Below are 26,462 nucleotides of genomic sequence, written 5' to 3' on the forward strand. Positions count from 1 at the left end.
TATGCCCTGACTGAATAACTTTTTACAAAATTTGCTCTGTGTACAGGAATGGTAGCACTGATACAATGTCACTTTAGAAGAACTAGCTCTCACTCATTTGCTGGAGATGAACGTTACGGTTGAGAAAGAACGTTTGACCAACATGTTCTCATGGTCTTGATTTTCAAATTGCGTGTATTATAGTACACTATAGTATCCGATGCAGTTTTAACAATGCTGCATAGTTTGAAACTTAAACCGGGTAACTATAATATGGTGGCATTATACACGTGGTGTTATTCATGAAATTCCGGGATTTTTGTCAGAGTACATCATAAAACAGAGGCATTTCTGAGACATGTAGCATCATGGACAATACCAAAACCTACATTGAACGAGGAAATAAATCCTGGTACTTTGTAAATAACCTCATTATTGTACAAATTTTTTAGTAAAATTCTATATTACAAAAGTCGAAAGTATGGCGTTTTGAGAATGCTGTCATACACTGAATCACACAATCATACAAACTTATACAAATGCATTCAAATTTTTTTCTGCTAAGTGTACAGAACGAAAAGTCAATGCGTATGAGGAAATTTAGTTCAGAAGCATAACACTGACATACCTTGTGGTCATAGGTCAAACAGCACCCAATCACACCCCAGTTATACAAAACAACTAAGTATATTACATTGTATAGTCAGCATCCATTTATATTGAGTCTTGCTGTATGATGAAACTCCATAGGTTACAGACATACAGTCTGTAGGTGCATGGTATAATAATTCAATTTATTACCACAAATCACAAATCTTCATCAACTGTATTTAATTCCATTTGGAAATCCATATTGTAATATACATAGCCCTGGATAAATGCATGTTGATACCGAGTCATATTGGAGAGGAAAATACACACACATGTATGCTTGCTTTGCTCATAAGTCAATTACTTATTAATGCCAGTGCACTTAATAACTTCATGAATATATTTATTTAGTTTAGTCTCGCTTTCAGGGCAATATATAGTTTGAGGAAATAAATCTGGTTTTATTAACATCAAGAGTTTAAACATCTCGAAATGCAATTGCTTTCAAGTAAACCTAGTGGTAGAAATGATGGCAGGCTGTAATTGATAAATTTGCGAGAAGGGGGTTCATGCACAAAAATGGCATTTCTAGACTGAGACTTGAAGGGTTGAGGAGTATGTGTGGCTGATTTGTTCTGGAAACCTATTTTACAGTTTGCAGTGGTGGAGTGTTAGAGAGTCCATGCACAACCTGAATCTTTTGGTCTAGGCTGGTTCTGATGCCATCAATATTCGATTGTATCTGACCTTCTTATAGTTATACCTCACTGAATACCTGTCTTCTGCCTAAGACCCATTCAAAGTTTACAAATCACATAATAATAGTAAACAGTTGTGTAAATGCTACACGTATATTGGCTTATGATATCTTGCAACTTGTCGTACATGGCTCACTCAATGCAATCTCCTAGTGCAAGATGCAAAGTGCATGGTATTCATTTATTCAAATTGCATTGATGAGCATTGTTATGCTAATAATTCTTGCATTTCTTTGCTAATAATTTTATGCTAATTTCATGTTAATAATTCTATGCTAATAATTCTTCCATTGTTTTAATTCTTGCATTGTCTAAATTACTTTCTTCAAGCTAATTTGTCCAACCCAATCTTCCTCTGGTAATTTTTTACAACCCGTGTCATTATCCCTTTCAGCAAACCCTCCTCATGACGACATTGTTGAGTTCATCTCTGTTTGTCTCAGTCACTTACATGATCACCATTTGAACAGAAAACTCAAAACTCTGTGTTTACTTTCAGTCGATAAATGGAAGATCAATTCTACTATTTATACCAGATTGAAGGTATCTGTATGGTTGAAGGAATGGTTTTTAAATAATTTACAAAGTAAATAGGCAAACATGAAACCCAAACACTGATTTACAGCAAACCAGGGTAAAAGTAGAATACACTGCAAGACAGATATTAATGCTCTCAAACTTTTATTTTTTTTTGGTCTACTAGTACCACTTGTTGGGGGCACATTTGGAAGCTCATACAGTGAACAAAGCTAGCAATGTATAGGCTAATTTTGTGGAAATAGAAAATTTTATTTACGTCCTAGAGTTTACAAAGGAATGGTGGCCATTGTATATTCAAAATGTTGGTGCAAGTATTAGTAATTTGTGTCTCTAATACCAAATTTTGCACGAGGAACCCTGATTTTTCTTCTTGCTTTCAAACAGGAATGGTCATTAGCACACCAATCTGGATTATCATGATTATAATCATACCTATATGCACTGTTAATTAAAACATCAATTACATGTACATGTACAATCTTATTGCAAGTGACAAACATTGACACATGAATAATTTATGAAGCAATAAGTACTCAGACATCGGAGAAAGGTAAAACATCATCAAAGGATTGTCACTTTTCCTTTTTAAATTCTGAATACTGTCTCTGCACTGGAGTTGAAATCTGTTTGTTTGACTAACCTCCAGCTACAAACCCACAGATGACATTGCTACTTCATGTCTTTCCTCTCAAACTAATAGTCCGATTTCATATGATACCCTGTCAATACCTTTTTCAATTAAACCTTCCTGTAACCATGGCAATGCCTCATCACTTTGTGATACGCCACTTGAGACTCTAGGGCCTTACCATACATGTACCCGCAGCGTTTTCAGATAATATCAAAATGTATATGCCATGGTCAAAAGCCTCTATTTTCCTAAAACCGTACACTTCTTGAAGACATATCGTTACTAATAATTGCTTGTAAATTGCCAGCTTCAGTGTGAAGCTGAAAAATCTAGAAAGCCATTCTTCATGTACTGTACAGTTTTATACTGTGCTGTTCTGTTCTGTAGTGTGCTGTGCTGTTCTCCCCAATATACATTCTGTAAAAAAATAGTCATATAGTGCACAGATGCTTCTTGACAGGTCATCTGATAGACACACCGCTAAGAAACAGAACACATTTACGATTTGAAATTAAACCTGGCATATTAAATCAAAACAATAAAGATAGGACTCGCTTGTTTCCTTGTTAACTAACGTTATTACTTCATGATAGGTACCATGGCGAATTCTGGGTTTTGAAGTTTGTTTAGGTTCAAAACAATGATTCCTGTGCTAATGACAATCTAACATACAGTACACTTAGAAGTAACAGCATGTGTGTACAGTGCATTTTTCTGATATCACATGTAACAATGCAATGGGAATCATATTTACTGTCTTCATGTATTCGGCATGTATTGGGAAGGGGGAAGTTGATTGCCAATCGAATCCCCGGACTGGGACTTTGATCGCTATGATACCAACTGTGTCTCAAATTTTGACTGGTATCACATCCTCAATCATCTATAGGTACAGTGTAGCCTCCATTATACCATACACTTGGGTATTTGACATATTTTTGTATCCTGTGGGTGGGGACATTGCTACATGGCTACTTTTCCCCCTGTAAAAAAATTGAAAGGTGCATAATATTTGTACATCAAGGTTAGAGAATACAATATTATATTTTATGAGGTTTTTCAATTAGCTAAGTGTCATACACGATCGATAAGATTAAACTTGGCAAAAAGAGGATTACCATATTGAATGTCTGAAAGGAGCACTGATTATGTTCCCAAGGAGATTTGATTGAGTACTTTATCAATGAATTGCACTTAAAATCAGAGCAGAAGACAATCAACAGAACAAAAATCTTTACTCAGACAATTAGAGAATAAACAGGACCGCACCTACCAAGGACTGTGAATAACTGTGACAGGGAATTATTTCTAGGCTATGATGACTGAAGCTACTCGTGGCATGATGAATAATTCACTCAAATTTCACAGAAATCCATTAACTTAAAATATATTCTTGTATAAAGTGTAAAAGATTACTTGTGCGAGAGGGGCAATCATGATGAAATGCCGAAAAAAAATATAGTGACCTTTGTAAAATGGGGATTGATATTTCATGTTTGCTGCACAGAGATAATAATTGGGTGCAAATGAAATCCACTGTACAGATAGATTGGGAGTGTTGCTGTATGCATAATGCACTGTGAGTAAATTTGTCAAAAGCAATACCATGTAGGAGGGTCTTTATCTAGCAAATAGACGAATATAGAAATTGTATAATGCTGTCTGGAAACCCTTCCTGAGTCATCATCTGTGAAACTGTCACACAGCATATTAAGTTTTACGACTGTAAATCTATGAAAGTACAGATGACAGGGAAATCGTTATCAATGGTTTTATCCATGGATGCTATTCAGAAATTTACGACTTGAGTGTTGAATTTTTCAGGTTGCCAAGGGGAATGTATTCAAGTAGCAACTGAATTAATAACCACTTAAATTTGTGTATTTTCCTTTTTGCCCTAAATATGTATGTTTGATAATATAACGTACAGTTGACAATTCAAGGGCTTGTTCTTTAATTTTCTGAAATGTATGTGGGCAAGATTGGGCTGTAGGTACATGTACATAAATGTAATAGAGAAATTCAGCCAGGTCCACAGGGATATACTGGTATACAAAAGGTTAGTAAAGACACAAATCCAAGAATAAAACATATTCTGTGGCAGTATCTACCACAAACCCCTCAGCAATCACACTTTTTAAATGTGAAATAAAAAAAACTCATACATAAAAACTGTAAGTGCACCTTTGTGCCCTGCATGCTACACAGTTAAGGATGTGATATATAAGGTCTGGCACATTCCCGGTTTGGCATCTCTTAAATAAAATGTAGACTGATCACTAAACATCAGTTTCTCGTTTTTCACCTTTGTGCATCCTGCATGCATGTCAGAATTTACTTTATTACAACGGCATGCGTGGTCCATTGTGTGAGTCATTCCAAATTTTTGGAAGTGTAATCTATTTTCAGAGTAAATTACTGAATTATTTGCAATTTACATTGCATACACGTACATGTAGGTGGCCGATATTTTGGCACCAACATTAAATGTCATTGGGTCACCATCTACGTACTGGTATGTAAATATGAAATTTTCATTAAAATTTCTGCTTTTGGTAGGCCAAGAAATGAAAGAATTGCTTCTGGTCATTCTTTACAACAAAGTGGGTTACAACATACAAGTTGTATTCATTTTTGTTTATTCAAGTCAGTCAGCTTGCATTCCAAACACATTGTTAACATTTAATTTTCATGACTTGCATTGAATACTGGTTATTTTTAAATAACAGGGAAGATGTAATTTGTATAATGCACACAATTTGGTGACTTTACCATCAGTAACTACTGCATGTTCTCCATCAATGATCTCTGCTCCATGGAAACATAAACCAAGGGCTGAGATGAGGAAAGCTTTCAAGTGATGCATGGTAACCAGAAACAGCTCTTTGTACAAGTCTGTTGATTATCAACTTTGAACAGATTGCAATCATCATACTGAAATGAAGGTAGCACTGTGTGGTACCAGTGTATGGTGATCAGTCCGGGTCATTTCCAAAATTGGGGACTCATTATGATAATGTATTCCGGCTTTCAGCCAATCATCGACCAGATTACATCATTAATAAAGGACAGGTCACGCTAGGTCACAAATTACCCACCAAGTGGGTATAAGGATGGCCGCATATTAAGCCTCTATCTTGTGATTTCCATGAATTTCGACTGTCAACATTATCCACGTGTTCTGCAGAAGGTCATGTCCAACAATGAGTCCGATGAGTGAAGAAATATTCGAAATATTTACGATTCATTTCTACCCCCAGTTTATCGATTTCGCTCAAGTACCGAGAATCATTTTGTAGATGTTCGTCATCTCTATTAGAAATACTGTTGTAAAGGTTATTTGTGTATGTACGCGTATGGCGTTTTGCAAGAAGCAAGAGCTTTAAAATGATACCTGTTTTGTAGTTGTCCTACGCAGACTAAAAATGGTACGCGACTTTGAAAATGTGTTGACAGAGTGGCCACACAACTGTTCGACATACGGTAGAATTTGTGACCGCTGCCATCTCCGATACAAATGGGGTTTTCTGAACGATCTGCATAGGTACACGATTTATATTTTGCAGGACTTCAGGCCAGAGTCCAGGAATCACAGCGATATATGGGGTTTGGTTGTCTAAGCCAGACTAAAAATGGTACGCGATTTTGAAAATGTGTTTTGCAGGAGTGGCCACACAACTGTCCGACATTATGACAGAATACGGCGCGAGAGTTTGACACAGTGTGGCATATGTAACCAAGGACGCACTTGGAGGTTGCCAGGAAACACAATTTTTACTGATGGCGCGCTAGCCGCTGATTGGCTGATGATAGGGGAAAATATTATGGTATAGCGTCGCCAATTTTGGAAATGACCCGGACTGGTGATGAATAGTTTCAACAATGACATCTGACTTGTTTGAAGAAAGCATGCATAAAAATATCTAGACTGAAAGATTAAGGTGTGTGTGCGTATGCTCTGCCATCTCCGACCATAACAACGGCACCCATACATGACTCTTTCAGTCTAAATAATAATGTTGTTCTTGCTCCTAATGATCACAAACTTGTCAAATAGAGACTTAAAAGTGTGAGGAACTTAGGAGCCACCAATCATAAGACCAATGCACTAAAAAGTAATTCTTTACGGTTTTTTTGGGGGGAAGGGAGGGAGGTAAGACATTTGTTTTGTGTGCATCAGAATCGCAAAAAGGCTTCTGCTGTAAAAAAAATGGATCAACTTCGCGGTGAAACCATAACAGAAAAGAAACATTGACATTACAGACATGGGACATGTATTCGTATGTGGTTTTAAATGCGTGGCCTCAAATGTGATTATGAGGTCCTGATGCAGTACTTTCTGTTTATTCATCGAGAAAAATGGGACATGAATTACGACAACCTAAAAATTAAAAACAAAAGCACACATAATTTAATTTTGAACGCTGACAGAAGAATATAGACTACTTGGAACGTTGAAAAGGTGTAAAGTTTGTTCGTGTATATTCATGAGCAGATTTTGAACAGGTAGGTACTCTCTATACATACAGAAGACAGCTTTCCTGGAACCAATTTTGCATTAATTAAGTAGTTGCGTTTTGAGGAGGGGGAGGGGTGACTGACACCTAAACTACGGAATTTTCCTCATCAGGATGAATTCACTGCCAATCTTCATTTAAAACACTGTTATGACCTGATTTGACATGTAAGTCATTGGGACATAATGATCGACGACCCTTCATCAAACACTTGTGTCAGGCTAAGGACTAGCATAAACGCAGCTGCATCGTTTCCTGCAGCGTAAAAATACATCCTCGATCATACTGTTTCCAACGCAGTCGTCATCGGCGACAGTCACTTTAACCCTTACATGACACCGAATTGCATTATTTTTTCCTGTCGTTCACCATGGAATAGCTGCAGTGCTCGAGGTTTTGCCAGGGATATGCATGTCAACCATAGGTGTACTCCATGGTGGGTCGGACTTGCCAACCAGAACCTCGAGCTACAACACTGCAGGTACTCCCACTTGAAAGTGTCCTAAAACATGGAGCTACCATGCCTAAAACTAGGGCAAGCGACCCGACATCCTTATGCTCGCCACTTTCTTTGCTATTTACGTGGCTATCACGTATCTACCAACCCGCATTGCAGACAGCATGATTCCCGGGTCGACTGCAACTTTCTGAAGTTCGTCACACCGTCACACTTGGAGGCAACGCGGTGGAGAGACTGTTTTTGTTGGCTTGCTCTTCAGCCGAAGTCCTGATAGAAGGATACAACGCCTTTCTTTGTTTTTTTTATCTACAACAGCTTTCACACGTACCTTCTGTTAGCAGAGTATTACCAACGCTTGGGGTTCCAGACGAATTTATTAGAAGACGTACAACTTGCGACCTACAGTGAAGATCCCCACTGCAATGCACTGAGATTTCGTCGTCCGTCATCGACAGCAGCACTTCCTGGATTTGGTACTAGTAGCTTTGGATCATGGGAAAATACTTTCCTGGGAACCTTCCATTGTGACGAGAACAGTCGGCAATGATGGGCAGATAATATGGCAGATTCAATAAGAATTTTACAATCTGTAATTTTCACTACATTCTTTACTTTTTAAGCATTGAAATGTCTACAAGCCACGCTTATTCTAAATTCTGCAAATATACTGACCCCCTTCCCTCTGCGAAGCCAGAACCCCCAGATATGTTACAAAATGGTCGTAGCCTTATTTGCATTCCGGTTCACAACATCCGGCTTGTATCTGCAGTGTGTCGGAAAGTTTCCGATCTGATAAGTTTTTAGGACGACCGTGGCCCGTATTACAGCGTTAACTACATGTAATATTGAATGAGTGAGAAGGCCATCTTCGCGTTGACAGAGATTGTAATGTGACAGCGCCGATAAAATAAGTGAGAAGGTCGTCGCGGGTGAGTATAGCAGAGGAGATAGGGAGGGGCCCACTCTGTAGCGTTGACCGCAAGTCCGTGCATGATGTTTGTTATAGAACGAAACTTTTTGTCATGCACTTTTACTATCATACCTCCATGGTATACTATAAACATGGAGGAAGAAGCGAGTCTCGTTTGTACCTCCATAGAAGAAACCAGAAGTACATAATGAACGGGGACAGTCGACACGATGAGTTGAACATGTTGAAAGTGCCTTAACTTTCAGGTCCAATTCATGCAGGCGCTTCTTTATAGGGACTGGTCAGTTTTTTTTTCGGCGCGCGGGGGGGGGGGGGACCCTCTTTTTGATTGTAATGTGTTGAGGTCACCATGCTTAGAAATGCTCTCGATTTGGGAGGGGAAGGGGGTCAGCATGTTTTTATTGTAAGATGCTAATGCGGCCCAAAACTGCATCAAAAGCATCATACCAGCTATAAAATTTCACCATTCACGGTTCAGTTAAAGTTTTTGGTACACGCTTTGGGTGCCTAAACGTATAAACTTTAAAGGGACTAAGGTGCTCTTTTTGAGCTTTTTTCATGGATTTTGTTTGATATGAAAAGTAGTTTGTGTGGTTTAACTCTTTGAAACATGCTGAAATACTTGTCAACTGTGTACAACTTCAATTCTACTTGCAGCCAGACAAGAGTCTTAATCATTACGGGAAAGCTCCATTATTAACTTAGGAATACCCTACTTCCCTACTCAGTTATCAGAGGATTAATTTCATAGACCTGCCGTTCCTACAATGGCACCAGCTTGACAAGATAAACGTAACAATGGAACATTCACACCTAGGGGGATTAAAAGTCTGTTTGTCACCCGAGTTGGTCAGGCAAGGACCCAGGTTTCAGGTACCATGCAAGTTAATTCAGTCTTTCCCTAATGATGAAACATTTTACAGCTAGTGTGTACCAAAAAAATCAAGTTCAAAAATTCACTCATGCTTGTCTGAACATGCAACGTTACATAAAGTGTGAACCTCATGCAAACTTTTGAAACAAAATCTTAAAGGTATACTGTCACCTGTTCCAATTTTGCCACAGTTACCATGGAAAGAGGAAATCTAACCAATCACAGATTTTAAGTGGGTGGCTGCTTTTTAAAACAGCGCTCTCACATGGGCATTTTGAATACTAAGGAACGACCCTTTGAACATATATGGGCATATTTAGATTACAGGTGACTGTACCGGTATACCTTTAACCCTTTGAGCATCAAAGTCAATTTTTATTACCTTTACAAAATATACCCCAGTCAATTTTTTTCAGATTTTTGCCAAAATATGATGTCAATTTTGTTCAAAATTATCAAAAAAATTACAGGAAAATTAAAAAGAATTGTAAAATGTTGCACTAAAATTTTGGTGAGAAAAATTATGGCACTCAAAGGGTTAATTGGCAGTGACTTCATGTAGGTAAGGATAGTAGCTTACCCTGACTTTGTGGCATTGATGTATTTGTCGTAGGAAAGCAAGTTGGAATAGGAGAAAAGCCATTTTGCCTAAGGTCACAAACAAAATCATCGGTTTGCATTCACCAAAAAGGGGGTATTTTTTACACTTGTGTAGTTATGCAACGTCCTCCTTTTGTACACTGAGTGACTTCTAGTATTCCATGCTTTCTTGATATCACAAGAGGGTCATGAGCGAATTTGTCCCAAAGTATTGGAAGTATTTTGATGATTGCAAATTTAAGAATGTTTTGCAATGTGTCTTCATCGCATATCATGATGAAATCTGCCATTTTCAACACAGCATGACAAAAGTGATCCTTTAGCTGTTTTCTCTGTTAGAGCTATGCATGGAGAAGCACATTTATACATGTACTGATGAAGTCATACAGTACAAAGGAAAAAATGACAGGGAATTTATCATTCTCATGGATATGCATCTAAGAGGGAAACTCTGTGTCTGCCTGTAGCAGGTTTTTACAATCACAACAATAAATGTTGGTTTTCTCTTTTAATTCACGCCCAATGCAGTGTTTTTACCCATTTTTACGGTGTTTTACTGTCAGCAAAGTATACGTACTTCCATCTTTAATTTTTTTTCATTCACTTTCTGTGCTTTTCAAGCAGGAATGGTTCCACGAATGTGAACTCCGTATAATCTTGGAAATTTTGTTCAGTTGTAATGCTTCCTCATTCGGATACTGCAAACACTTACAGGAAAAAACCAGTGAACCATCCAAAGGAACAAAGACGTCAGTTTTCTAGTACAGCTCTACACCTTGTTCACTATGATGTCTTTCTATATCAAAACATTTACAATGGTTGCTGTGGCAATCGTCATGAACTTTCCCACATATCACGCAGGTGACCCTGAGGGTCATCTTCTCCCGCTTGGCTCTCACCAACCGCCAGAGGGTGATATTGAAGAAATCGACACAATTCCAAGTCCCATGGAATTTTATGACCGATACATAAAGCCCAGCAAACCCGTGATTTTCAAAGGGGCTGCCAAGATGTCACCTGGTTTTTACTTGTGGAATGACGACTATCTCAGGTAATCAGAGAAGTTATAAAAACATAAACAAATTTTCAAAATAGTCATAATCTTTATATATTTCTAATGTAGCACATTATATACTTGAATATCTCAATGCGCTTTACATTAAAAAGTGAAAAAATGATGAAAAATGAGAGTAAATTATAAAAATCATTGGATGGTTTTCAGTTAAAGGGCCAGAAACTGAAACCTTTAATGGTTTTTTCACTGTTTTGTTTTTCATAATTCTACACCTTAGAGCACATTGAGATACTCAGTATTCAGCTTGTCAACTCAGCTTCTACATCACCATATGAGTAATAAAGTGCATTGCTATTGTTGACAAGTGAATTCTGTTCTGGACTAGAATTCAAATACAAACTGAGTACATTACGGGAAGGCTCCATTAACTTAGGAACACCCTACTTCCCTAGAGGATCAATTTCACAGACCTGCCTTTCCTACACTGGCACTACAATAGCACCAGCTGGATTAGATAAACATAACGATGGAACATTCACACCTTGGGGATTAAAGGTCTTCTGTTTGTCACCAGAGTTACTCAGGCAAGGACTCGGGTTTCAGGTACCATGCAAGTTAATGCAGTCATCCCCTAATGAACAGTGTACTTTATTATACAAGTATAGACGCCGCTGTGTGGACATTGCAAGCTTTAGAGTGGGTGTTTTAATGTGCCTTTTGTGAGAGAAACAAAAATGTGTAATTGAGATACATGATGAAAACTGTGAAAAAAAAGTTACAGCTACTGGTCCTTTAAAGGGATACAGTCGTCGGAACTGCGCTCAAAGGTTGTATGGCACCCATACGACCAATGGCAACACTATATCCAATGTATGATGGTGATTGATGTCCGTCATAATCTATCGTATAATTTAAATGTTGCAGCTATGATGGTGAGGTGCATCTAGATATCATGCACGAAATACATTGTTTGTAAACAAGAAACTCGCACAGGCGCATCCCGACGACTGCTTCCCTTTTAAATGTAGCCCATTAGATGTACAAACCAGGGAATAACATCGTATCACGTGGCTCTGATCAAATCATGTTGCCCTTAGATATTGTTTTGCATTTTATCCAAACTCACCATTATTATCCATCATGCTATCTCCTCCAGAAATCACCATGGCGATGCTGTTGTCAGGGTAGACTATGGCAAGAAGGAGAACAGAGCGCGCTCAGCAGATCCCATGCCGTTGAGAGAATTCTTGGAAATTTATAACTCTTCGGATCGTTATCTTGTCGATACTTTGCCAGAGCCGATGTGGAATGAGTATGTCTTACTCCCATGTATCACTTGTGGAGGCTTTACCAGAGGTCTACAGGTAAGTCTAACATGCAGTATAATTCAGTTGATTTTGAAAATTTTCTCCCAAGTTATTGTATAAAAATGCATATAAGCAATGAACTTAGTATGGTATTACTAATATAGGATGAGGATGTGCAATATTGATGAGAAGCATGCTTGTGGCTTTGTCCCTTTAAATTAACTTTTCACTGTTCACAGGATGCAGTGTTGTGGTTTAGCAGTGGCGGTACCAAATCCTTTCTTCACATGGACACTGTGGACAACATCAACTGTATGATGAGTGGAACAAAGGAATGGTTCTTTGTGGACATAGTAAGTAAAAACTCTTGAAACATTCATGGGTCTCCTCTGATGTGCTTAACCTTTGACCCCTTGTTTTTCTATACTTAGACTCATCCATCCATCCATTTGGAAAACAAATGTGGCAATACTAAAGTTTGGTGGTGAAAGCTGAATGTCACCCCACTCCCAACCCCCTTCCCCCCAAATTTCTGTCAGGTCCACAACCACCAGCGTTCTCACCAGGCCGCGATTCCGCGACATTCTCGCGTATTTTTCTGTTTTGTCGCGGATTTCTTGGGCGTGCGCGCCATTAGTGGCGCGCCTTTGAAATTATAAACTTTTGTGGTGCCAGCCGTACGGCCGGCCGGCCGTATCATACAGCCAATACTTTTCACCATGGACGTAAATGATTGACGCGAGTATTACACTTCCTGGTTGAAACCGAGGCAATCTGGAGGCAATACCCGTCAGAGGGCGTACTTAAGCCACAGTCACTTGTGATTCGATACATGATGGCCGATGTGTGGATGCATTATTACGTATACCACACAGCGGCCGTCGTGTATTGAACCACACGAGACTGTGGTAGTCTGACGCACTTGACGTGTTCGCCTTGCATGCATATCGGTACATGTCCACGGAATTCGCGGAAGCTGGAGGCGTCATGGGCACGATAAATTTTTTCATAGGCTACGACAACAATAATCCGAACTACGAAAACACAAGAATGTAAAGCTTGTATATGCCTAAGGAATTACATGAACATTTTTCGAAAACAACGAACTCGAAGCTGGTAGCATTAGCCTATCTGTGAGTTCCGCATGGCAACCAAGGTCTTGACGGGAACGACGTTATAGTGTTCGTGCCGTTGAGATTCAGTGAATTTTTGTTCTCGAAAAATAACGCAACTTTGTCTGAGATAATTTTTAGGTCTTTGCTATGTTTGGAATCATGTATAACTTCGCGGGAGATCCGTGTTGTGTGATGTTATCAGGCATTTGCTCCGTTCCTCGCCCACGCGACCTAGTACCCACGACTGGAAATGATCGACAACTGGCCCACTGCCGATTGATAATATTATTCCAAAAGTAGTTCCGAGGTTTAAATGTGGAATAGTTGGAGGAAAGTTCTCTTATTATGCAAAAAATTATCAATTCTTGGCTTGCGCATGTGATAAGTATATTATTCCAGGCGAACTTATACGTGAGAACATGGACGTCTTTTTTCCATGCTTCAATCAATTGACAAAATTTGTAGCCTTGGCTGGCGACCAAAATTTCACGTCAAAAGTTGATGATTGTTTACAAACATCATAGGGATATGTTTCCTGATCTAAATAAATGCTGACTTGGCCTGTTCCTTCTGCTGGTTGTGAAAGGGGGTTTAGAGTGCGAAAAAAAGTAACTAATGACAGGAATCAACTGGGAGCTGAACGGCTGGACACTCTAGCAACTACTGTTATTGTAGAGGACCCCGAAATGGACTTTCACACTGGAAAGAACGAAAGTCCCATAGACTTTTCATTAAAAGGCACTGATATTCAATATCAGTTGATATGTTCACCGAATGTTTACAAAAAAGTTGTTAAGTTGAATGAGTTGTTGAGTCCTTTATTTTTTCCATGCACAGAATAAGGTTCGTATTTGCAGTTTGACTTTTTTAACATATTTATATATTGTCTCACAAAAATCATCCGTTGTCCCGCTTTTTTTTGGTCAGCGGGACAAAATGTCCCACAAAATTTTTTTTCTGGTGAGAACACTGAACCACCATTGATAACGATTGGTTTATGTCTAACCATATTGGTGAAAGGGAAGTTCCTGTTGATGGGGTACAGTTGAGCATTTTATTTGATAACCCCAGGACTTAGATTCAAAGTACGTGTAAGTCATTTCTGATATCACAATGATGAGTTATTATGAAGAAGGAAGAAATGGTGTTTTTCTTGTCTCGCTTACCTCTTGAATTTGTAGAATTGTTTGCGTTAGCCACGGCATAAATATACAATTTGTTAACCTTGAGTTTGCTGTAACCTTGAGCTGGAACATTGTTTTATTCATTTATCATTTTGGCATATCACGTAATTGTTTTGTCAGTTTGATACTATGAGGCACTGTTACTTGACCCATGTAGTGTTATCATATCGTTAAAAAAAAAGGAAATATTACTCACGGAATGTTGTTTCATCTTTCAGAGAGAAAGTCACCACATAGATTTTGATCACAAAGAAGGGGATTATTCCGCAGTGAACGTGGACAAAGTTGATATGTACGCTTATCCTGGTCTTCGAGATGTGCCGTGGTGGTGTGCTACACTCAACACTGGTGACTGTATGTACGTACCCTACGGGTGAGTGAAAAGTAAATAATTGAAATCCACTTTGTCAACTTTCCATGCTTTCTTCCTAACAAACAAGGAAAATTCGACAATATACTGGAGAAGTGACCTACTTGTACTGCTCAAAATCCCCTCTTCAGATATCGATGTTGGCGGAATTTTTAAAAATACGAAATATGGTACTGCATCTGCTGATGAACCAGTCATTTCTTATTTATATGCATGTATTGTATGGTCATGTTTCCAACGTCACAATTGTTTTCATGAAAGGCGCCCTCTATGTTAAACTTTGTATTTCTGAGATTGCCCTCCTGAGAGACTGTCCACATGCAGTACATTTCACCAACAAGCTAGACCTCTGAAGAATCATGTCACCCTGTACACAATCTGCAACAAACATCAAGTCAACTTTGATGGTGTTGGTATTGGTTTATAATGTTTTAGAGCCATCTTAGTTACACTCATCATCATACAGTTTCTACAATGAAGTTTTGTCCAGTGAACCGGTATTGTTTAGTGTTCTGTCTGTTCTGGGCAGTTTCTCACTGCTCCCAAAATTGTGTCAAAAGTGCCTACCATTGTCAGTGTGTCAGTTGTTATTGTTGGCAGCTGAATGTTAGTCAGGACTAGAATACATTTGTCAACAATATCATGACATAATGCATACCATGTACTGTATTTGTGAATACTGCAATGGACTTGAAGCCAATAAAAGAAAGGTTTGTTTATCACACTGTGCAGGTAAATCTAGACTGGTGGCATCAGACTTTTTTGTGTGTTCACTTTAAACCATGAAAGTATGAAAATATAGCATTACCTAGGCTATGGATCCGAAAGATGTCAGTGTTCAACGGAATACAAATATGCTGAATCTTGTGAACTTAAAAAATTTGTAAAGATGACAGAAAAAGGATGAAAAACTAATCTGTAATTTGAAAAGGAGAAATAAATGTGCTCGTTCCCTGTTTTCTTGATCAAAAAATATCAAAATTTACAAATATTTTCACTTTCACTGGATGATTGTAAATACCAAATACACGTATTCTAATGCTGAAAACAGGTATACACTTGATTTTCACACAACACCCTCAATGCAGCACTTGTATCAAGCATTGTACCCAAATCCCAAATCCCATGTATATCCATCAGTAACAGGGATTATTGATTTGAGCACAATGCCTTCAATACAGTACTAGTGTAGCAATTCATATTCTGTATCAAACATTACCTGAATCATATGTGTACCTATCTGTAACAGGTATTTTTGATTTGGGTACAATACCCTCAATAGAGCACCTCATGCTATGTATCAAGCTTAGCATCCAATTCCCATGTGTACGTAGCAGGGATCAAATTTATTTTGAGTCATGGGAAATGCAATAGCTGTCAGGGTGGGTGAACCTAGGGGTCCATGGTTCAAAACCAGTAGTCACGACAGATTTGCTGTATCATTGACTGGGTTCACCCATGAGAAAAACTGCCGTGAAGAATTGTCCCGCCAAGCAGCTGATTATGTATTCAACATTAGCATACATTAGCATACAGATAATCAGCATATCAATGGACTAGCTTGTGACGTATGAATTTTAAGTGAGAGCGTCTTGACCGATGGGAGGAGAACTCCGCGAAGGTGCTAATTGGTGTTCGATGACAATAATTGGCAGTTGATTACCGTCTGATTGCATATCCATTACATTTGTTTGTTCAAAAAACAAACTGTCTAACTCTTGTAAAACACACGCCAGATTGCACTGCTTCTTGTCTCTTGTCACGCGCGTCTCCCTATTATACTGAACCTGCTTTCTGTTCATAAGTTGCTTCTCTAAATACTATGTTATCGTTTCTCTTTGGAAGTGGCTATTTGCACCGCAGCCGTGCAGATAAGGAATATAAATTTCTTATTCACACTGCGGTGCCTATACCCAATCAGATAGCGGTTTACATATACAACCAACAAAATTGTAGCTTTCACACATTCAACGATATTTGGTTAATATTAATTGCTCTGTTAACCTTTATAGCAGCTTGAAGTCAAAGTGGCGCGGTGAGTAGGCGGGACGCGTTAGAAGTGGCCGTGATTGCATGTTATCTGGTGCCACGTTCACTTCTGCGGATAGGATTTTTTCTCCCTGCTCACCCTGTTTGTTCCTCTCTCGTTCTCTCTCTCTCTCTTTCTCTTTTTCCTTCCGTCTTCTGTGCGGTGCGAATAACACCTTTCTTTATTTTTAATAGACTTTATAACCACAGTGCAAAATCCAGTCAGATAACTAGGTGAACTGGTTTTGAAATGTTCGGGCCGCACTTTTCCGAATCGAAGTCGTTCCGGCCCCAAAAATGAAGTCGTTTGCGGCCCCGAGAGTCACTCAATCGCGCCCTAAGACCAAAGGGTAGTTATGTAGAATTTGAACATTTACTGTCACGAGTCATAATTACTGACAAAACATGTCCCTATCGCTCACTCTACCTGTGTTGTCCCTAGTGGGTCCGACTATCAATTTATTGTTTCTATCCCTCTCTCTACATACAGATACATTTTGTATCTAAAGCCAGGGAACGATCTCGGTGTCAAATTTATTTCTTTTGAGGGCCGGAACGACGACGTTGCTCTTGGGACCGGAATGGTTTTGCTTGGTGAAAAAGCGGGGCCAGAAGGGTTTTGGGCCGGATCATCAACTACCCTGCAACAATTAAGTGATCAATGACCCATGCCTCTATGGTTGTCACGGTATGGTGACATGGCAAGGAAGTAGTCCAGCGCCCGAGTTCGCACAAACGGCATCAGTCTTGCAAAAGTCAGTAGCAATGCATTGGTGTCAAACAATGGTTTTGATAAGGGCAATTACCAACGACTTAAATTCACGTTTCTGGTTAAACCACCCTTCCTTTACTATGTATGGCTACACAAAACATATCCTATCTTTCCATTCTGATCGGTTTTTTGTGTAACTTGAGCATTCAAGTGGAAAAACGACTATTTATAGTCTAAGATATCAATCTCGCAGAGATCGTTCATTACATGCCCCTCCTTTCAAACACGATCGAATTTGAATTAAACGTACTTGGAACTTTGCGAATAGCCAAGAAAGAAGTGAAAATCGACAAAGCAATATACCTTAAACTGTTTTCGTCTTGTTAACAACCTTTCAGAAACATAGTGTATCAGTGGCTCTTGCGTTTGATTTGATGTTTAATGCAGTAAATGTATGAATCCGTTTTGAGATCATGGTTGATGTAAAGTAAGAAAAGTGTCATGATTAAGCAACTACAAAGAAATTAATTGTCGTTATAAATGTTTTTGGTCGTTATAAATGCGTATTTGTGTTTGCGAGTATGTTTGTAATCAATTCTTTCAACTCAAATCTTTGAACTCCCGGCTTATCACGGCTTAATAAGTTATCAAGCTTAAGGTGTGAAAAACGAACATTCGGCAGTCCTTTGTTTCGCATAATGATTGGCAGCCGCGCGCTCCGTTTATGTGCATTCAAATTAACCCGCTTCTGCATTGCATATGCATATATGCATGTGAAATGAGATTTCAACCCGTCGTTTTCATGGGTTGAAGCAGTTCTCGACCGGACAGTTCTTCACGGCACTACTCGGCATGCCAGTCAGTGAGAGTGTTTCTGAATAGATTTGCTCCATTTGAGAAAGCCATGATAACATAGAAAACTGTAAGAAGTACATGAGGTACTCTGCTGTTTAGATAAATTGACCTTTTGGAGACTTGTATCTGACAGTGTACTTCACAGCCATCATAATCAGAGGAATGACCAATTTACATAACAAAGTATAATTCGCGTATTCATTTGTTGTCAAAATGTATTCCTTTGTTCAGTTATTAACATATATGAGTAGATTTATGAAAAACACAGCAGTGGCCCATCCATCAAAATCCCCTTGTGGAGAGCCCTGCTGGTAAAAGTGTGACAGGACTGGTGTCAGATAATTGTGCAAATGAGATAGGACAAAATGTTTCAAAAGTCAATTTGTACCTTTATCAATCAGTATCTAACATTTATAGTACCGGGTAGTTTAATTCCTAATTAAATGTTTATTTATTTAGTTTTTAATTTATTTCTTTATTTATTTACGTACTTATTTATTTATTTATTTATTTATTTCAGATGGGGTCATCAAGTGACATCATTATCACGTAATATTGCAGTCAATATTTGGTGGACACCACTGTCTGCTTTCAATGAAACAGATTGTCAAGATGCCTTGAAATCCAACAGACAAGGTCTTCCCTTGGATGGTTTCCAGTTCACACCAGCTGAGCAGTTCAGGTTTGTGGGAAGTTTTTACAATATTGCAGGACAGCATGAGCATGGTTACAAAGTAGTCAAACCAGAAAGAATGACAGTGAACTTGGTTGATAGGGAGAGTCCAAGCATTCTGGTTTATAGAGAAGCCACTTTGTGATCATCAGAGAACAAAGCTTGCCATTTCCACTTGACTCTTGAATTGTAAAGGGTTAGCCTTCTGTTCCAGTCATTACTTTAGAAATTTGCTCTTTTTGTAACGTTCTATTCTGTTAGTGAGTGAATTCAGTGAATATGTTCATCTGTAACTCTGCTCTGATGAATAAGAAACCCAGCAAATGCAGCTGCCGTGAGAGTTTGTACATAAGTCAAAATGGCTGTAGGTTCACACCATGTAGAATGACATGCATCAGTGGGTCAGTGCCTTGGCTAAACACTTTTACACACTCAAATCATAAATATTAACCCTACTATGAGTCATTCAGAACAGGAGGCTCAAAATGCAGGGTTTTCTCTCAACTCCGCAATTGCGCAAATGCGCATTTCGAGGGATACTTGTTTGCCCTGAAAATTTACTGACTGCATGGAAATTGTGCACAGAATACAGCAAGTAAAGATGACCACATATTTCCGAGTGTCCCAAGCGCAAAGTGTTGTGACCTGTGAATTTGCTGTTGTTTCTAGTCATAATACTCCCTCGGAAAAGACAAAATATCGCCTGTCATTCAGCTTTGAGGATATGCATGATAGTGGAGTGTACGGTACGCATCGAAAAGAACAGCCAACGACGTATTTGCTGTTCAGCCTCCACGGATACTAATGCAATTTGATGTTCATTTTTTATAGTTATAAAGTTTTAAAATAGAAAACAATCATCAATGATGGAATTTTGGAAATTTCCAGGTTTAGGCAATCAATCGTGATCACAATAAAACACAATCTTTGATCGGTGCCCAGGATGGGTATAGGCATACAAATGTACTCCTGATATTTTCATACAGGGGTTTGCTGACAGATTGCAAGTAGAAAACATCAACCCATGTATATTATAAAAATATGGCCCATTGTTAGGGATTTGCTTGACAGAGTTGGGGAATTTCACCTGTATTATGTTGCATGTTTTCCTGAAGCATATGGGACATTTGCTTTGTTATTGACCCATGCTTAGGGTTTTTTGGGATAAAAATTGACCCATGTTGGATTTTTTCATGAAAAAGTGACCCACTCAGGCGGAGCATATTTTCATGGATTTAAAACCCCAAAATTAGGACCAAATCGCATCCAAGGGAACAAGTACGTCAAATTCTGAATCTGGAAACCTGTGTGTGGCAAATAGACAGATGATCAAGAGCAGCCAAGCCCATCAAAAGCTGACAAACATCATGATGTCAATGTAAGCACGGGTGCTGTATGAGTGAAGACAACGCAACCGAACTTGGTGACAATCGTAATGATATCGGGGAAGTGCTTCCTAGGAAGGCATATCAACATCAATAGTGACTGCCCTCTAAAATGTCAAGTCTGCCCCCTAATTTTGATAAATTGGGCAGAAAATGCCCATTTTAATGAACATGCAGAGAAAACACTGAAAATGGTGACCTTGTATGAAGATTGCATCTTACAACCTTCACTGATCAACTACATGTATGGAGAACTGAAGCTTGTTAAAAAAATTGTCTGCCAACCTTACATGAAATGTGAACAAAGGTTGGTACAAGTGTGTTAACTTTTAGTTGTAATAATCTTCAACCTTGTCCAACTTTGGTACAAGTTACTGGCTTGGTCTTCAAGGTTGCAACAAGCTTGCCACAAAGTTGTACAAACTTCGCCCAAGCTGACATAACTCATAAAGGTAGAAACAAATTACCTAACAATTACCGATATTTGTAATTCAAAATGGCCGTCATCCCTATGTTAACTCTATGAGAAAACTACGCGTCACCTTTCATTGATCACTCAGCACTGTTATAATAGTTGAAATAGCTCGGTTATTGAACCAATCTTTTTTGAGGTTAGGGATTTGGCTAAGTGGTTTTGTCTGTTGACTCAGTACTGTATGTTGTGAGTTCAAACCCGATTGAAACCACCCTATACAAGTAGGTACAAAGAACATTGACAGCAGGCCAGAGTGCCTCACTCCAATTATAGTGCCCTGATTTCAGCCATTAATTGTGACAAGATTTTTACTACAGGTCTTTGTATTAGGGCACAGTTCCCTTCCAGTGCCTTTGAATCAGGAGGTAAAGGTACATATACATAAATCATGTATCATTAAGAGAGTAAAAAGTCGGTCACAACCTTAAAAAGTGTTTTATGGCTACAACGAAATATTGGTCCCATTCCCGTACGAAACAGATTTTTTGTGGTAAACATGCTGCAAGCTCTGGGTAAACATACCACGCATACTTTTGTGTGCCACAACTCTCTATCCATCCTGCGCCGACAGTCACCACTAGTGGTGCACTTGTGGTGATTAGCAATCTTTCTCTTGGTATGTCTACCACAAGACTGAAGTAAACAAAGTTGCAGATTGCTTTGTGGTATGTTTGCCATTGAAGGCTTTACGTAAATACAATGGTCACACAGCACAGACTGTGCAGAATCGTGTGTAAGAATTCAAGGCTGCACGGTTACAGGGCAGCCAAATGAACGTGTGTGCCCAGCTGGCTTCTGTAGATGTACCGTATATCATATGCATGAATAAAGAATATACATGTTTGCACTCTAAATTTAATAACAAAATAGTATATTTATTGATTTTTCAAAATGAGGATGTTAAAACGTGAATACATATTTGTAGGACAAATCTTAGTCAGTTTCCAAGAAATTAGGAAATTCACATACAAAAGTACCTGACTCTCCAAATGATACTTCTATACACAGTGACAAGATTTTACGAATCCAGATTACATCAACAATAGCACATATGTAAAGGTGCGGGATCGCTGGATTTCCAAAATAGCTTAATTTGAGCGATTTAGCAGCTATAGGCCCTATGGTGTGATCGAGGCGAGAAAAGTGACGAAGTTGATCTAATAAAGACGGGTATTCTGTTGATAAAAATGTTGTTTCATACATAGGCCTACACTGTAGGCAGCCACAAAAATCCCATGAAACCATTTTTCCCTGTCCATCGGGAAACGTTTTGAGCCAATGATCTGCACGATAATTCAATGTTAAATTCATCAATTTCATGGCAGCAACGAAAATCTCTCGAAAATCGGCCGTAATCCACGAAGGAAAAGAACTTTGCCACAGTTTGGGTAGGCCTAATAATAAGCGGACAGAGCATGTCAGTCACCGCGGTCGGAGAAAACACTCATTCTATTTGTGTCTTTCGACAAGCATGGAGGTAGGTATGGTATAAGTTACTATATCGCCGACTTAGAAAGACAAGGGAAATATAATTTCTCAAGTTACATCGTATAGGGAGAAATTGTTGTTTTGGTGTATTGTGAGGGCGCTGTGATAGTATATCACTTGTGTTGGATTGATAGGAAAAGTGTGGTTATGTTCAGTCTACGCTCTGCCAGGGTCAGACACGCACCTGAAGTTTTTTGTACGACATAACTTTCACCTTCGCTGGCTCTTTTCCCTATTTTGTGACTTAAACATGACTGAATCGGAAACCAGACCGCCTGCTGACGCTAGTAACAACTCTTCACTGGATTTCCATCAAATAATCCAGGCAAACAACAACCATTTGCTGACCTCCATCAATCAACTAGTGACGGACAAGATGCAGTTGATGAAGCGGGAAATACAAGAATCTCAGGAGGCCGCGAACAGGGAACAGATGACCGAAATCAAGAGAGTTAAATACTCAGAAGCGCCAAGGTTTAAAAGAAAAGCTAACGAAGACCAATTTAAGCACAACATGAAAGTAAGAGACTGTCTAGAAGATGCCAAATCCAATATCGATTTGAAGAAACACGATGACGCCAAACGGAAGCTAGACGAAGGTATTGAAACCATTGATCAACGTCAAAAACTAATTCTTCTGGCGGACGGTTCTGAATTTGGATGGGGCACGGCTTTAGAATACCAGGCCCATGAGCTTGCCGACGATAGCGACGACGAGAAACGTATTTGGAAGCCGGAGATGCGAGCTAGTAGAAAACAGAAAGAAAAGAAGAAGAAAATACAATTTCGGGCAGCCCCAAAGCCCATAGCCGGAAATACCCAGCAGGATAGTGTATCCAAAAATACTGGAGGACAACGCACAGGTGGCGGCCCAAGACCGGGAGTTTGTTTTTCATGCGGAAAAGCTGGCCACTACCGCTCTGAGTGCAGATTTACAGCGACTGCTAGTCTGGGTGCTAACCCGACTGTTGGCGGGAACGCATGACTACAAAAGTTAAGTATACTACCTTCCCATGCTTTCGAAATTTCTAATGAGGACGTTGAATTTTCGTCCGAAGGGGAAGAAAATTTTTCTGTTTTGAATTCAGATTTTTTAGTTAATGATTCAATTACATTTATGGCGCCAAATCCCGTTATTTCTGTAAATTCAAACCCAGTTCGAGTTAGGGGAAATTTGTTACGTTGTATCGACTACTGGAGAGAATACGCGCCAAAACCCATAGTTGAGTTGATCGAATTTGGCTACAAGCTACCGCTGATTTCATTGCCGCCTACAATGTTCATGTTTAATAATACTTCAGCACTAACAAATCAAAATTTTGTAAGCGGTGCTATACAAGATTTATTGGAAACGGGGGCAATTGAAGAAGTGAAAGACAAGCCATATGTCTGTAACCCACTGTCTGTCTCCATCAATAAAAAAGGTAAGTGCAGACTAATACTCGACTTGCGGCAAGTAAATTTACACTTGTATAAAAATAAATTCAAGTGTGAAGATCTGAAGGTGGCAAAAGAATTAATCAAACCCGGAGTTTCTTTTTAGTTTCGACTTGAAATCAGGATATCATCATGTGGAGATCTTCCCACAGCATAGGAAATTTCTAGGTTTTTCATGGGAATTTCCTGAAGGTAGGAGATATTTTATTTTTTGTGTGTTACCATTTGGGCTATCAACAGGGCCATATATCTTCACCAAATTGCTCCGACCAGTAGTTGCGAAATGGCGAGGGGAAGGTAAGCCGATAGTAATCTATATTGACGATGGCATAGGAGCCAGCGGATCACTGGACAAGGCCTCTCAAATTTCCAGAGAGGTCAAATCTGATCTGTCCAAGTTTGGATTTGTAACAAGTGAGGAAAAATGTCAATGGGAGCCAGTACCTAGACTAACGTGGCTCGGCAATGATATTGATATGAACAAAGGTGAGATATCAGTCACTACTGACAGAGTGGTTCGTTTACTAGCTTCTATCCAGAACCTGCTGGACTGTAATAAAAAGGGCAGTTCACCTACTGACACACAGTCCAAGCCAGTCTCTGTACGCAGAATAGCACACATAGTCGGTCAGATCATCTCTATGAGATCAGGAATAGGTAATGTGTCCATGCTTATGACTCGACACTTATATAATGCTATAAATACTAGAATTTCTTGGAATAGCCACATTGTGCTAACACAACAGGCATTGAACGAATTGGTTTTTTGGAAAGACAATATTGGTAAGCTGAATGGCAGACCAATATGGAATAGCTCAAAGGCCAATAAAGTAGTGTACTCTGATGCCTCAGGTAAGGCTTTTGGTGGATACATCGTTCAACATGATAACGATATTGTGCATGGTAACTGGGACCACTTTGAATCAAACCAGAGTTCCACATGGCGTGAATTAGAGGCAGTACACAGAGTACTGTATAGTATTGCAGAAATTATAAAGGGCCAATCGGTAAAGTGGTTTACAGATAATCAAAACGTGGTGAGCATAATTAACCGGGGTAGTAGGAAACCCAAATTGCAAGACATTGCATTGAGCATATTTGCTATCTGCATGCAGTCAGGAATATCGGTAGATCCTGAATGGATTCCAAGATCAGCTAACGAGAAAGCAGACTATATCAGTAAGATAGTAGACACTGATGATTGGTCACTTAATACGGTGTATTTTAATTACCTGAATTTACACTGGGGGCCATTTTCAGTGGATAGATTTGCGTCATCTTACAATGCCAAATGTACAGTTTTCAACTCCCGTTTTTGGTGCCCTAATTCTTCAGCAATGGATGCATTCACCCAGAATTGGGGTTCTCATGTGAACTGGTTATTACCCCCGACATATCTTATAGGGAGAACAATTAGACATCTACAACTCTGTTCAGGCAAAGGTGCTCTAATACTGCCTGTGTGGAGATCTGCCTATTTTTGGCCACTAATCTGCCCTGATGGGGTACATCTGGCAGGATTTGTGCATGACTGGGTAGACTTACCATGTGATGACCCTATGCTCTTGTTGCCAGGAAAGGCAAGAAACTCTGTTTTTGGAGGTAGAATCCTAAACTTCAGGATGTTAGCCTTGTGGCTGGATTTTGGGTCTGCACCTAGAGCAGACAGAAATGGATTTTGTATATCACATGCTAGGGAGTTCCCTAGCTACATTTCTTAATACGGGCTCTAGTGACAACAAGTTTGTTGTTGTCCATAGTAGCTATTAGCATAGCCAATTATGGCATAGGACAGTTCGATTGAAAACTGGTTTATAACTAAAACCAATAGAGAAAATTTTTACAACCAGTTGGTAATGACTACTTGTAATGATATTCCAGTGCAATTTGTCTTTTGCATTAATTCTCTTTCACAGGCACTGATATTTTCCACACTGGTATTTGGGCTGAGTTTGACAAGTTTGAAGATCCAACACTCCTACAGTTAACCAAGTATCTACCAAGTTTTTCCATGGCCTCACGAGCAGACTCAACAACTCTGGCTTATTCAAATGCATTTAAGAAATGGTCGCAGTTTGCTTCAGATCATAACTTGACAGTTATCCCAGCAGAGCCCTCCCATATTTCTCTTTATCTGACACATCTGATTCAGAGGTCTCTTACATCAGGATATACCAAACATACAGTCGAATCGGCTTTTTATAGCATTCAGTGGGCTCATCAAATTGCAGGTTTACCGTCGCCTACCGAACATCCTTTTGTTAAGAATTTGATGGAGTCTGCCAAACGTTTACTTGGTAAACCAGTAAACAAAAAACAGCCAGTTACCACAGAAGTTATTTCTGAACTTGTTGAATATTTTAAGGACTCTGGTTCACTCAAGGACGTAAGAGACATTTGTTTGATGTTAGTAGCATATGCTGGTTTTCTCAGATTTAGTGATGTTGTTAATATTAAGAGATCACATATTACATTTTATGACACTCATGTCACCATTTTCATACAGAAAAGTAAAACTGACCAGTATAGTAACGGGA

The 26,462-nt window shown here is 39.1% G+C and overlaps 2 protein-coding genes across 3 annotated transcripts in view; one reads left to right on the forward strand and one right to left on the reverse strand.

Moving 5' to 3' along the window:
• The window catches only part of LOC139137343 (ankyrin repeat domain-containing protein 49-like), a 28,764-nt gene extending 20,816 nt beyond the window's left edge, over window positions 1-7,948 (reverse strand). Inside the window, exon 1 of the mRNA XM_070705381.1 lies at window positions 7,805-7,948. The gene's annotated coding sequence lies outside the window, so the exon portion shown is untranslated. The remainder of the gene's footprint in view (window positions 1-7,804) is intronic.
• Window positions 7,949-8,206: 258 nt separating this feature from the next.
• Window positions 8,207-26,462, forward strand: part of LOC139137345 (2-oxoglutarate and iron-dependent oxygenase JMJD4-like) — a 44,605-nt gene continuing 26,349 nt past the window's right edge. The window contains exons 1-6 of one of the 2 annotated variants that reach the window (XM_070705389.1): window positions 8,207-8,405; window positions 10,506-10,932; window positions 12,053-12,260; window positions 12,443-12,556; window positions 14,721-14,875; window positions 18,988-19,149. In XM_070705389.1, coding sequence (XP_070561490.1) covers window positions 10,667-10,932; window positions 12,053-12,260; window positions 12,443-12,556; window positions 14,721-14,875; window positions 18,988-19,149 — 905 coding nt within the window. In that variant the 5' untranslated portion in view covers window positions 8,207-8,405; window positions 10,506-10,666. Of the gene's footprint in view, window positions 8,406-10,502; window positions 10,933-12,052; window positions 12,261-12,442; window positions 12,557-14,720; window positions 14,876-18,987; window positions 19,150-26,462 lie in introns of both variants that reach the window. The other variant, XM_070705388.1, reaches the window with a different exon arrangement.

This window comes from Ptychodera flava, chromosome 7, assembly GCF_041260155.1.
Source record: "Ptychodera flava strain L36383 chromosome 7, AS_Pfla_20210202, whole genome shotgun sequence".
Taxonomy (NCBI): Eukaryota; Metazoa; Hemichordata; class Enteropneusta; family Ptychoderidae; genus Ptychodera; species Ptychodera flava.